General features: G+C 37.6%; 1 protein-coding gene across 1 annotated transcript in view; it reads right to left on the bottom strand.

Moving 5' to 3' along the window:
* Positions 1-6,559: 6,559 nt before the first annotated feature.
* Positions 6,560-15,243, bottom strand: part of LOC134754325 (ichor) — a 52,826-nt gene continuing 44,142 nt past the window's right edge. Inside the window, exon 2 of the mRNA XM_063690591.1 lies at positions 6,560-8,522. Coding sequence (XP_063546661.1) covers positions 7,037-8,443 — 1,407 coding nt within the window. The 5' untranslated portion in view covers positions 8,444-8,522 and the 3' untranslated portion in view covers positions 6,560-7,036. The remainder of the gene's footprint in view (positions 8,523-15,243) is intronic.

The raw sequence follows: 15,243 nt of genomic DNA, 5'->3' as shown, positions 1-15,243 counted from the left end.
GGTATGTACATACAAAAAAGGTCAATTTTCTCATAACTCAGGTTACTCGAATATAAAGAACGCATAACTGTACTTACTTATGGGATACTTACCTACTTACTTCGACGAAGTGTGCATGATGGAAATCCCGGCACTCCTCGCTGGCTCCTCCGCTGCTGCTGGCTGGACCCGCAACTCATAGGTTTACCTACACCGATTTGTCAGAGTATTACGCCATTCGTCCTTGCCAAAAAACACAATACGTATACCTATTTGTATTTTTAACCGACTTCAAGATTTCAAAAGGAGGTTCTCAATTCGTTTTTTTTTATGTTGGTTACTCCATAACTCCGTCATTTCTGGCCCGATTTTGAAAATTCTTTTTTTGATTGTCAGTATATACATACAGATTGGTCCCGTTTTTGTCAAAATGCAGTTCTGATGATGGGATCCATGAGGAATCGAGGGAACTCCTCAAATGTTAAAGGCATACATATAGTGATTTTAGTATTTTCATCAACAAATCAAGCATTTACATTAAAAAAAAGTGACATTTGATGAAGTGGAACTGCTGATGATGATCAGAACGGAACTTTTCAATAACGCATAGTTCACGTTTGGCGATTTGTCCTCTTTGTTATGTTTGTTAAGCAAGTTAGGTTTTCAAGACGCATTTTTGTCAAGCTCGAGTTCTGATGATTCGAGGGAACTCCTCAAATGTTAAAGGCATACATATAGTGATTTTTGTATTTTCATCAACAAATCCAGCATTTACATTTAAAAAAGTGACATTTGATGAAGTAGAACTGCTGATGATGGTCAAAATGGAACTCTTCAGTGACACATAGGTCACGTTTGGCGATTTGTTCTCTTCGTTATGGATCCAGACCCAAACTCGGACCCGGACTAGGACCCGGGCCCGGGTCTGGACATGGACCCCAACTCGGACCCGGACCCGGACCGAACTCGGACCCGGACTTGAACCCGGACAGCCAGACATGAACCCGGACTCGAATCCGAACCCAGACCCGGACCCGGAAATGCTACTAGAAAAGTGGGTTTTTGAACTGCGATTCTCACAGAACAGAACTACTATCAGAAAAGTAGGTTAGGTTAGGTTAGGTTAGGTTAGAACTGTGACCCATACAGAAACGAAATGCTATCAGGAAAGTGGGTTAGGTTAGGTTAGAACTGCGACCCTTGAAGAAACTAAATACTACTAGAACAGTGGGTGGTTTTACCTCCTTTTCTACATAATTAGGCAAAAGATGCTGTCTTTTTTATTTCATTGTCCGGAATCTAATGAAGAGTGCACCATCAACAATAAGTAATCTTTCAACGGCATCCTCCATTGAAGTCGGTTTTTTTTCTTAAAAATTATTCTATGACAGGTGATCGGTGATCACGTGATGTTTTCTATAGAAAACTTAAGTGTCGGACGCCCCGGCCCGGGCCCGGACCGTTGTAGCGTGAGTTATCCTTAATAGGTAGGGTGACTGCTATATTTATTGACCACTACATATTGGCCACTCCTAACAAATCAGAAAGAAATTCTTATTGTTAAGAGTGGCCAATTAACTATGTACTTAGTGGCCAATAACTATAGCAGTCAGTTTTTGGTTCAATCAACGTAATTGCTTTGGATTATTTTATTTGAAATATTACGTAGGCGCTATTTTATTTAACTCAATGATTTAACACAGTAGGTATTAATAATTTTTCTATATGACATGGGTACCACCTACATTTGAATATCTGTGTCTGTGGACTAAAACACTTTTACACTTTAAGAAAAATCGGAACCTAATTCGGGACAGCCTCCAAATAAAAATTCTTACAATCATGCTGCTCTCCTTACCTGTACACAATGTGTATACAATTTCATTCCTATTATTCATCGAGATATACATTATTGATTTATTATGCAATTAAAATTTATGTTAAAATTTACTTTTAAAATTTAACTACTATAACCAAACCTAACTAAAATAAAAATATACAAAAACTTAACCTCTAAACCTTGTCCTCTCGGTAAGATACCCTGATGGGTACCTGCTTGATAGCATCAGGCACCATTCCCGCTTCCCCGCGTTGTATCGCTATTGCAAGTCTGCGAGAAATGGTAAATCAGATCTCTTCAGGTTCTTCTTAGGATCTCTTTACCAGATTGTGGTTAGTGGTGGGCAATTGCTAGCCGCCCGCGACCGATGTCTGACGTCAGCGTCAACGTTTCGATCGACGTCTGAACGCAACGCAACGCATAGCGTCGGCGATCAAAACGTCCACAGTATATAGACGACGACGTCGTTGATGCGAGTGGTCATGTGCGGTACTGTGTGTATTTTTTGCAATAATGTTTATAGATAGTTTATAGATTTGTATAAAAAAATTATCAAAATTTACTGAATATATTATATATTTGTGTAGAGATTAACATAAATATATAATATATTACGCTTCAGCACATCTTTGAACCGCAAGAAGTGGCCGCCTTGCTTGCGCTTTCCATTGCAGGTCGCAGTAGAAGATGCGTTTCGCGACTCGGTCCTGGGACATGCGGGAGACGTGACCGCACCATCATAGATATCGTCTCATTAGGTAGGCCTCCATTCCAGCGACATCGGCACGCCTAAGGATCTCCGTGTATTTAACACGGTTGGACCAATAGACGCCCATAATTTCGCGTAGGCATCTCAGATGAAAGCTACCTAATGAGCGAATATGCTTACGATATGCTCACCACGTTTCTGAGACATACAAGAGATTTGGCAGGACAATAGCCATGTATACAGCTACTTTAGTTGGAAGCGTTATATCGTGTGACCGAAGCACCTTGGAACGAAGTTTGCCGAACGCCGCTGCAGCGGCTCCTATTATTCTGCAGTTTATTTCGTTGTAAAGCTGGTACTTAGCTGTAAACCCAGGTATTTAAACTGCTCTACTTATAGATAAGGTTCCAAAAGACTAGAGAAGAAGATTATAAGTGAAGTGTTTGGTTGGACCAAAAAGAAATTCAAAATAATAGGTATTGCTTTTCTACTCTACCACGTCTTTTAATAACGGTGAATGTATTTACTCGTAAAGTTCATTACAACTTGGCTTAAAAACATTTGTTTAATTTAGGGTCATTCAAACATTGTTTCTCATGTTTTATTTATATCTATGGAATAACTTCATTTTTAACACACTTAATTTGTAACAAATAATGCAATAAAATCTTGAGACGACTTTTACCTACTTACTTCCAGCGCACTTCTAATAGCCATATTAGAAACTTTGCAAGTATACTTATGATAATACAACAATATTGGTACCAAGTTCAGTTGGCACAAATTAAGTAAAATTAAGTGGTTTGAAATTTAAATGAAATTTATTCGTTATAAATCAATTTAGAACACAAACGAGGAATTGACCCCATAAATTTGCTACTATGCCAGTTTCAAATCATTGGTTAAAATTATTATAATAAATTCAAGTAACGAGTCGTCAGTTTTTATAAACAACAGAACCAGCGGTCGCGTAGAGGTGGCGGCGGCGGACCGGTGAAATCAAACCTCTCTATGTAAGTGGGTTGGTGAAAGAATTTCTCCGCTGCGCTGCGCCGTGCGCCGCTGCCGGTACCATCAGCACGACACGCTGGCCTACACACTGTTACTCATTCAAATACGTAGGTTGCTAACAGCCAAATAGGCGATTTTAATTTTGCAGTAACGAATAGTAATTATTACGTTGAACTATAGTCTGTCAAAGGACTGTCTCATTACAAACATAGACAGAGAGAATCATACTATCTTTGTCTTACACTAGTACTAGCACCCAAAAGAAAAGGATGAATATAGTTTTTTTTTTGTTCTTATTTACTGCCAATTTGGTTTGATCAACTATATGTACACATATGTACACATATAGTTGGTCAATTGGTACACGGTAATGATATATTCATATTAACTATCAAAAAATGTCTAAATGAACACTCATCCACAGGTTCAATTTTACCTTGGCGTATTTTGAGTAATGTTAATAAGAATTACGGAATGAAATTCATAAATTAATCGCCGGAATCGGTTGCCATCAATATTAAATCGGCGTTTAATCAAGCAGTCCTAATTGCGGATAATTTGCTGGCGGTACGGCACGCTAGTGTGCGCGGGCGACACCAGCGCCCCGCCGCTGCCGCGTGTGTCGGCGGCGTTTTCTCTCGTGTGCCCTGCACTTGCGCAGTGATCGCAAAAAACCAATTGCTTGGCAGTATGTGCATTATGACAATTTTCACATCCGACTTTCTTCCGACTCACGGGAACATTACGTGTGTTGTGTGAACTTTTAGTGGAATCTTTCACTTTGTCTGTTTCACACCTTTGTTTGCGACATTGACGTCTTGACCTACTTACGTTAGTAGTGAGCAGAGATGGAAAAGTTTCGTTATAGGAATGTGTTTTAGTGGATATAATTTAAACGGTTGAGGAAATGTTGATAGGACAAAAACATAGGTTTAGTTAACGAAAAATCTTCTTTCATTTTACATTAATTTACAATTTACTTAAGATAACTGGAAAACCTCTCGAAAAATATAACAGTGTTTCTTACAACAGTATTAATATATCTACAAAGAATGTATCGGTGATGCATTACCGTAAGTATTTGAAAAGATTTACAATAAAAAAATAATTACATAACTAAAGTTACCAATAAATACTTAAGAACTATCAATCACTTAGCTACTAAACAAAAGGTACTTGATAAACATTATGACTATTATAAGCTGGGGTGTGACACAGTGATCAAAAAGGTCATTTAACTTGGCTTTGGTTATGTTAAAATGTATGAGAAATAGACTCGAAACTAAACATTTTTTCCAGAAATTAAATGGAGAATAGATTGGTAAAACGGGTCTACATACGTATTATAAGATAAAACGGAGTATTCTAATTGGGTGCATTTGATCTTCACTTGATATTTTTAGCCATAACTTCACCAAACCATGTTTAGAAATAGGAAATAAATAACTGTTGAGTCATTTTCCGACTCCATGGTCGCCGGCCCGTGAACTAGCGGCAAGAGCGAACCTCAACTATTTAATTCGAAATTAATCAGAAGCTACTACCTAAACAAATTAATCACAATTTAAAATAGATGACAATACAGCACTAAATATTTGGTAGAACGAGTAATCATTAAAGTGAGGGAAGAAAAAAAAAGTGTGTAATAAGATGATTCTCATGCCATCGTATGAGAGAAAGCAATACATTTAAAAAATACGTACATAAAGATTTAGTAAAAAGTGAAATTCTGAAAATAGGTATTGTTTTTTTTTTTACTGTCTTTTATAACATTAAAGTTAAGAGATACTTAACCCTTAAATGAATAGGTACTGTAGGATGCAGCCTGCATAACAAAAACGCCTAATTTTATGCAAAATGAGATAAAACCAAATTGTAGTCATATATTTTTAGATAACTAATCGATTTAAATTTGTGCAGTTTTTAGTTTTAAAGTAGTTACACAGTTTTTTTGACGAAATAGCGGGAAAAGGCTAAATATTTATCAATTTAAATTACTTTTAAGGGAGGGTTTTTTTTGGGTAAGTAGTCATTTTATATTCAAATACATACTTTATTATAAGTATATTACATTAGTGTAAGGTATAATATTTGTGATATGATGATATTAAAAGTTTTTATATATTGTCTACTAAAAATTGTATAGGCCCAGGTAGCAAAGAGACGTCAGCGACGTCATAATGACGTAATAATGACGTCACTATGACGTCATAAAGACGTCGCTGACGTCATATTGACGTATAATACTTACATGAATGGAATTTAGCTTACGTACTTAACACCGATTTATTTTACAATGTTTTCCCTGAATCAGTAAAAAAAATATGAAAAATATATAATTTCGAGTAAAAAGAAAAAAACACACGTATAACCTTGAGAAGTACTTAACGGTCTATAAAAATTACAAAAGTCGATAATACTTATCGGCTGTCGATCATCGGGTAAAAGACACAGTTAGGTTAGAGATAATAAAGGTAAGCAAATTATTTGACTTAACATGAGTCGAATGCACTATTGCGCAACATCGTTATTGGAACAATTTTTTTAAATATTTTTTTCCATCCGCTTCCCGGACGCGGCCAGTTCCGGAGCTCGCGTGCGCCAGCGCAATATGAAGGAATCCATCAACTCACGGCGCCGCAAAATCAGCGTTTAACTAAATACTGCTAGACTTTGTGTTTGTTTTTAAATTCATTTTTACTATATGAACCATAAAAGTAGATACAAAAAAAGCTTTGACGGAAAAATAATGCAATTGAGCAGGTTGTAGTAGGAGTGTAGCAGGTTGAAGTATACGAAATTTTTCAAAGATTTTCAGTACTTACGCGCTAGCCTCATGAAATTTGTCTTATTTGTTTATATGAATGATTCATGCACCTAATTTTATACAATTTACTAATTAATATATCAATAGAATTGAATTGACTATAAATAGGTAATCGGAGTAACAATTCACATTTAAGGCATTATAATTATTTCAACTACATTTTGAAGTCGATTTCACATAAAGAGCATCAAAATAATTCTTACTTAGCCAAATTCGAAATTAATAAATCTAGCTAATGAGATGAAATTTAAAGTAGTAAGTGAATAAGTATAAAAAATAACCATTCATGAACATGTAAATTCAATTTTCACTAAAATTAATATAAATAATATTATCTACACCAAAGTAATTCTGGAGATATATCTTAAAACTAGTTAACATTGCACTTGTCCTTAGGAGGAGTGTTACCTAAAGGGGTTAATATAAAAATAATACAAGACTATCGCTCATAACTAAGTTAGAAGACAATGACATATACATATATTCAATGTTGAAGTAATCGTGAACAATTAATAGCCTAAAAAGTGAGATTCCGCACAAATTGAGGTACTAGCAGCACACAATAATACGTCCGTCCACAAACAACAATCACTCACACATATCTACGATCTACAAAATGCTTCATTTTGAGCTAGTGCCGGGAATGATCCCGTTAGTCTTTGCTCTGTGATTAGTCTCTCCCAATCCGCTTATGTATTTGCTGGTGTTTGATGAGGTGCGCTTTCTGGCGAAAGGCTTTGGCGCACACATCGCACCTGAAGGGTTTCTCACCTGTGTGAGTTCGAAGGTGCACCTTTATATTCGATTTGTTGAGGAACCCTCTATTACATATACCACAACGATGAACTGGCTTTTCTTTTCCAAGAAGCCCGCTCAATTCGGCTGCCGTCGCTGTGGGGAAGGCCAAAGAACTACCGTGAATATTTCCTCCATTACTTGATTGTTTCGCCTTTGCTCGACTTCTTTTACTTTTACTGGAAGGAGTAGCAGTTGTTGTGTGGGCATGAGGATAGCCCAATAGCCGATCCGGACTACAAAGTCCATCGGGTTTCAAACTGAGAGCGTAATGAGGTGGGTACCGACCATTCAAGAGGCCACCTACGCTATCTGTGGTTGATACAGCGTTTCCTGGAGGGGAAGAGGTCGATATTACATCCATACCAAAACTAGTAGAACTGGGTGCTTCTTGTTTCACCGGTGGGCCATTTTGAAGCCTATTTTGAAGCAGAGGCATATAACCATGGGTGAGAAGGGTTTGTAGAGTTGAGCCAGCTTGTCCGTGAGATGAAATCTTGTGAAGGAATTCTTGACTTTTTGAAAATTCCTGACCTGGTTTGCATGGAAAATCTAACCCGGGATGGTGAGAACTTGGAAGTGACGGAGGTGGAGAGCTTGGTAAAAATTCAGCCAGGTCTTGTGGTACTATTTTATCACTGTGTTGGCTGCATGCTCCTGCTATCCATGCGTCGATGTCCATCCAACTGTCTCTTGAATCATTTCTTTCAGGGTCTTCTGGTTGTGAGGATACTGTTGTGTCAGCTATTGCCGAACCAATTATGGCAGCTATGTCCTCAATGGAGCTAATGTCGTACATGTCTTGTTTGTGACCATCATCAAACATTTTTGCAGGTGGCGAGCAAGATGTAGCGCAAGAATCAGGTGCACCAGGACCAGAATTTTCCGCTGAGAACGGTTTCGTATCGGCATCTAACGGAAAAGGTTTAACATCTTCGAGATCAGGGGGCTCATTCTCCGCGGCACAAGTTGATGATGAGACAACGTCATGATCAGCACCATATCCACTTTGTGTGGGGTAGTTATTGTTTTCTTCTGGAAGACGTTGAGCGATGGCATGGTAATGGTGACCAGAGATACCATTTATCGAAAGATGACCAGTATAGCCAGTAAAAGGAGGCAACGGTTTTAGTTCTGCCAGTGGAGGTGGAGCTAGTAGAGAATCCAACAATTCATGGCAGGTTGGAGGGGGCGAAGCTGCGTCCAGCTTGGGGTCGAGCCAGCACGCGCCGAGAAGGAGCTCGTCGCCGCCCCCGCTGCCGGCGACCCCCGCGCACTTCATGCCGCGTCTTACCGCGACCCCAGAACCCAGCGAGATCCCGCCACTGCCATACTTAGACGCCGCCACCCTGACGTGTTATCTGCAACAAACAACAATATCAAAACATTTAGCAAACACAATTAATTAATATAATGTAAGAAACATAGTTCAAACTGTGTTAGAAAGGTTAGAAAGTTATGACATATTGCAGTCATTCAAAAAATATTATTTGAAGACAAGTCATAGATAATTGTAGGTATATATTTGAGTTATTTTCAAAATCAAACGTTATTATGGCGAAAATCGTAAATAATTATTTGATCAGGATTGTAAATGTAGGTTCTCGGCGCGTACGCAATCAAGATGTATAGTAGGCGCGAAATAATCGCTTCCATTTAGCCGTTTCGCTTCAGTAGCTATCGGTGTTGTTGCCGTGGCTGTGGATAGCAATAGCAACACTACTTTATGCAAATACTTTTCTTATTCCTATTATTTAATTCTTAGATTTTAATACAGGAGGGGTTATACTTTTAGGAGTCTATGTATGTAAACTTTGATGTTTTGTCAATCGATTCGTCTCTCTATGTCCAGTTGACAGTTTCTACATAGTAATAGATAACGTAAGTATATAATAAAAATATTAATAAATATTTAGAGCCAGCAGTTGTAAGGATTAAGAAAACCTTCATAGTTTGGCCACGTGGCTTATTAGTGTCGATATAACTAAACTGCCTAAACCATTTACCTATAAATAGTAAATAAATAGGGTTAGGCCTTATGCCTATGGTAGGTAATGATGTGATTCCACGCCTGGTAGTCGCTGGGCGCCATTATTATTGCGGTCACATTTAAGCTTGAATAATAAACTTTATTTAGAATATACATTGGGTTTGATTTTATATATGTAACTGCAATATAAACTGAAATATTTCCTACTACATGTATTAAGCCTTGCTATGTATGGATACATTTTTAACCTATATCCACCCGAATTTATACTCCGAAGCTTGCAAAATTTAGAGTATTGCATGCTGATTTAAATAAAATTTCGTAAACTAATTTTCAGTTCAGTGACTTAAGGAGCATCTGCGCTTTGTTTAACAAAATGACGTATTCCACAGAATCCATGGACTTCAGATAACCTAACCGAATCCATGGACTTCAGATAACCTTTATTACTACGCACTAAGATCTCAATTAAACGCTTTCAGTGAAAGCGGACAAGCGGTATCGGTAGGTACCTTGTATCTTTTGACGTGCAATATATGTAGATTACGCATCGGACTACCATGACAATACGTATACATCAAAGCAATATTTTATATAAATAAATAGGATATCAACTTACAATGCAATCTTGAATTATTGAGTACGAGTGCTCGATCATGCATGCATCTTAGGTACCAAATAATTTAAACCAACCTACATACATACCATTCTAAACCTTATAAAATATCAGTAAATATTTTCTTAGCACCATGGTGCTGGGAAGTATTCACGATTGTACATTTCAAAAACTTGGCACAAAGTAGGAAGAGGCAGCTTTCTGCTCTACTAGATAAATTTAATTTTATTTATAATACTCAAAGGTATGTTTTTTTGAAATGCGTGTTTTAAGTCACCTCTTTATTTTGCATGGCAAAATTTAAACGAATCTACCACCAGCTGACCACTCCTTTTAATAGAGTGAAAATGTTCATGAAGGTTCTAACGTTACAACGGAATAACTTGATTCGTGGGTTATCCGAATTTCTCCGTACCTAATAAAGGAATCTGCCAAAAAACATCATAGATAGCATTCATAGCTCGCCTGACTACTACGAGTAACTAAGGTACCGGCGGGCGGCGGCGGGCGGCGGCGGGCGGCGGGCACGGGCACTTAGCGTACACGTTAACAATTAACCGAGTTATTTCAGTTAGCTGACCGTGTTCTTTGCAACAATTTACTGCCAATCGTAACGAAATCAGGATGCGGATAATAGATATATTCTTATACGTAGGTACATTTTGCACCCGAGAACTGTAAGTAAGTAAAAGTAATAATAGGTACCTACTTTGCGTTGTTGTTGTAATCATTGAGTTCCAATTACCTTATCGATGTATGTTAAAAATTGATCGTACTAAAACCGATGCATTGGCTTGGCTCTTATATCATCATACTTAGGTATATTAATTTTAACAAAACCCTTGTAATCTTACGAATATTGAACATTTGTAATATTTCTGTCTGTATCCCTACGTTGCCATGAGTTTATTTATAAAATATTAAATTACATAAATAATGTCAGTCAGTATTCGAAGTTTTCAAATCAAAATATCAAACTCTACTTAATCTTGTCAAAAAGGAACCAAGTACGGTACAAAACATATATTTGGTCACGCCACCGCCGCCAAGAGACAAAAGTAGAGACATGCCCTGGATGGGTCTTAGCCTGTTAGCTACTTATTTGTATAGGAGATTATCAAACCACTGACATGCATTAAAGTAAGTAGTCAGTTTGCTTGTTTTGTTTCATTTGTCACACTACTGATATATTTATTAGACGATTTTTGGGGAACGAAACTGAAATAATTAACCTAATAAAGCCTATGGTCGGGGAGCCCAGCAAGAGGGGATTTTTGGAGTCACTTGAGCGCGTCAGATTATGATATGGGAGATACCTTGCATCCTGTTGAGTACCTCCATCAAGTATGCGTCCTTGACACCGAGCATGGAGTCCAGGACAGCCCGTCAGAATAGTAAAAAAAAATCGCCACCTTGAAATACTCGAGCGCGTCAGATTAAGATATGGTGGTGGAGTTGTAAATAAAAAATCGCGATCTTGACTTACTCGAAAGCGTTCGATTTTTTTAAGGGAATAATACAAAAATAACTAAATAAAAAACATCTGCCGATTTGAGCAAACAGATGCGTCGAAAGTAGTTTATGAAGTTTAGTGCACCCAGCTCTTTTTCCTTTCACTTTTTCGCTATCTCTGACTCCTTTATAAATTAAGCTCACATCACATATAGACATTATCTAAGTTAAGTAGTACTTACGGGTGTAAAAATTTATTATTTATATTTTTTTTCTTTCTTTCTCACACCATCCTCAGATAGCCCTCCGTAGTCATTATTTTAATAATGATAAATTTGAAGTTACTCGAAATTTAAAAAAAAAAACAATGTTAAAATTGTTAAACAACATTTATTCAGAAATCTTAAACCCTCTCTCTGAAATCTTAATCTTGGTGGCATTCTACGCAGATTTTTAGGCCAAAAAAATTTAAAAATAAAGTATATGTATATAATCGACAATATTTTTTATAATTATCATGAATAATAATAAAAAAATCTAATCGTCAGAATGAGGATACTGCTCCACGTTATCGTCAGATTATGGTTTCGAATAACTGGTATTGGGACATAAATCTGAACCTGTCTGTATAATAATCTGACACGCTTCACACACTCGAGTATTTCAAGATGGCGGTGTTTTTTTGCAACTTTGTGACTCTGTCATTTGCTTATGGATCGTTTAAGTCGTCAGATTATTGAAATATACACTTTTGTAGGATCCACTTAACATCCCCTTTGAATATTTGACGCGCTCGAGTAATTTTCCTAATTTTCTACCCTTCCGTATGACCATCCTGCCTGTGTAAACCGGCAGATTAAAATACCCTTGTTATCAGATACATGTTACGCGACTGACACTACCAATATCTGACGCGCTCGAGCATAGACATAGTATAGTAGTTATAGACATGAAACCGAGCGACCAGGGGTAAGAGAAAGACATATTCATGTATTGACAGGTTAATGTATGGCAGCATAATCCTTTTTCTCTTTTACTCTTATACATTGCGGTACTTCGCCATCGCCTCCTACCTATGCTGCCATAACCCGACCATGAAAAAAAACCCGGTCGGTGATAAGGACAAAGCATGGCACTATTTTCTCTTTCCTCTTATAGGAATCGCAATAAGACTATCTTTCTCTATCAAAGAGTGTCAGGCCCTTGCGCTCGAGTAACTCCATTTGGTGTTTCGTTTTACAATTTTAAAAATCTGTTGATGCTTTTTTTCTGGGGGGCGATTTTTGAATTTCGATCGCTCGATTTAGTCACTCGAAAATCGGTGGAAAACGGCGGAATGCTAATTTTCGAAATACGAGCGATAGAAATTGGGAATCTAGTGGTATTGACTAGGTACTCGTTTTCAATTCTATTAGTAAAATTTTAATGCCTAGTAGTGGAGATATTATTGAACGAAATACACGAAATTGAGCGGTCGAAATTAAAAATGGGCTCCTAGCTCGATAAAAAATGAAACATTATATAACCTATCATCCAATCTTTCGATTCCAATAGGTCTCTACGACGCTCGAGTCTACACATTTAGCATCGTCGCCTCCCCTGCTACTAGTTTTTCCTCTTAGTTGGAAGTTCACGTTTCAGCCGCTTTCGTAATATTTATGGGGTTACGTTACCTACTAGGCCAGCCTTGGCGAAAAGCTGGGACGATGCTAGGAAGAAGATGATGGCTATGGACACTTGACAGGACTGTGGCTCTAAGGAGGACACTGATTGTAAACCAGTTATTATAGTCATTGACTAACAGGCTAAAAAAAATACTTAACAATCATTGGCATCATTCAATTAGTTGACCAACAAAGTAACTGTCGCACGCAATTTGCAATAACGGATCAAAAAAATGCTATTAAAATATAGATTTGTTTCGGCTAAGAGCGCGGCCTTGAGTGATTTTTCGCAAAATAGCCGAGTGTGAATAAAGCCCGATTGCACGGGTCAATGGCCCGTGGCGATGGCGGCCGCTTAACGCAATACATCGTTGTAAAAAATACTGAATTACAAGACTGCGATTGCGTTCCGAACCTCGGAACGAAACGTGACTTGAGCGGTGACAGAAAAACTTGCTTTTGTATGCGTTTTTTGTTGATAATTAATATTTTGACGAAATACGACTTACAAATATACAATACTTATCTAAATTAGATCTTATTGTCACCGCTTACGTTTCAGTTTTCACGTTGTGTAGCTTTATAGTACTTTACACTGATTAATAGGTACTTCGCCTTTACTGTGAGATTAATTATTTGATTTTCTGAACAAAGCCTGAAGTATGCTTTAATCGTTCGGTGATACCGAGTCCTGTAGAGTTCTTTGAGCTCATATTCGTCCGTGGGATTCCTCCGGCAACTCGAAGACGTTAATTCTGCATGCTTTCGGCGCACAAAATCTCAAATCATACACAAAAATCGCACACCTTGTTCCTCGGTGAATACCAACTGCGATTTTCCCATGCCATGTCAAGACTCGCCAGTCTTGCCGTACTCTTTCAGCCATTTTGGCTCTTTAGTTGGTCTCGATTAGAGGCCGAGCCGAGCTCCTCACGCGTGCGGTTCCGACTCCCTGCCTGCGCGGTATGCGGTATGGTACAAGTATTGGTAGGTAATGTAAGTATATCTAAAGACACATAAAGGTACACGATAAAATCAGGCCGTGCGAGATATGGTAGGTATATCTTATAAATGAATGCTCATTTTCAAGCACAACTTTTGAATATTTTTTGAATAATTTGTGGATATCAAACTACACAATAAAAACACAATAATAGGTAATAGAATGTTATATTGTCTGTGATTTTTAGCTTTATATATTCCACCGTACAGTTGCCATTAGATATATAGTAACGGCCAAGGTGCTCAAAAATATCTGAACACGCACTCTAACACCTTGACAATAGAGACGTGTTCAGATATTTGTGAGCGCCTTGGCCGCGCCGATATATCTAATGGCGACTGTACCTATCTATTTTTTTAACAGCGTCTTCTGATTTTGACAGTCTTTATTGAGTTTTTTTGTTAGAAATTTTTATTTTATCTTTAATTCCACAATATAGCTAACATTTTTCAAACCTATGCCAAGATTTTTCATGACACGTCATGATTTTTGGCCTTGTCAGGATTGGATGTGCTTTGCGGGGGCACTTGGCCGTGTCAGAGATTTTAGAAACCTCAAATAAACACTAGTAGCTAGGTAAAAGTATGGAGGTCTGGAGGAGCGCAGCGCAGAAGAAAGGACAGGTTATGCTGATGCTGTATTTACTTAAAGCATATGGTGGCGAGTTAAGGAGCCAGTGGCCCACGAAAGGTTTTGGAATAAGGGATTTAATGGGCACCTTTATGTATGTATTGTGATAATAGTAACGGTAAATACTAACGTGGACGATATCGTCCACCATAGTATAAAAGCGAATGAAAGCGATAGGGATCTAAATGTTTGAGATTGTACCCAATCATTTATCGTGACGATAAATCGTGTCGTTGCCGTGGATGACCACGATTAAGTATAAAAGCGCCCAATACGATAATATCCGCAGGCTTGTTCATAAACCAGGGAAAAAGAGAGAGAGAGGGGACGCACTTAGGCCGTACCTAGTAAGACAACTAACACTAAGACCCTGTTTAGCTTCGAAAAACATATCAAAGTTTTTTTTTTTACAAAAGCGAGTGCCTAATAAAGTTAAAAGAGAATAGAGTTTTGTTAGGATATCCAACTTTTCTTTAAGGTAGTTCGGAGGTGTTTTAACTTTGGTGTAAAAATGAAATTTTACCAGAAAACGCTTTTCAAAAAATATAGGTAGCTACGGTGGAATATATAAAACTTACTAATACGGTACTTTATTCTTAACTAATACGTTAAATCCCCTTTATTAACTGCGTAATCGAGATCATACATATTTAATAGAAATAATTATAACTATAACACATTTACAATTAGACGCAAATAAATGTTTGTATTTACCGAACTGGCCAAC

The sequence above is a fragment of the Cydia strobilella genome, chromosome Z (assembly GCF_947568885.1).
Source record: "Cydia strobilella chromosome Z, ilCydStro3.1, whole genome shotgun sequence".
NCBI lineage: Eukaryota > Metazoa > Arthropoda > Insecta > Lepidoptera > Tortricidae > Cydia > Cydia strobilella.
The sequence above is the reverse complement of the archived record's forward strand: the minus strand, read 5'-3'. Positions and strand labels throughout refer to the sequence as shown.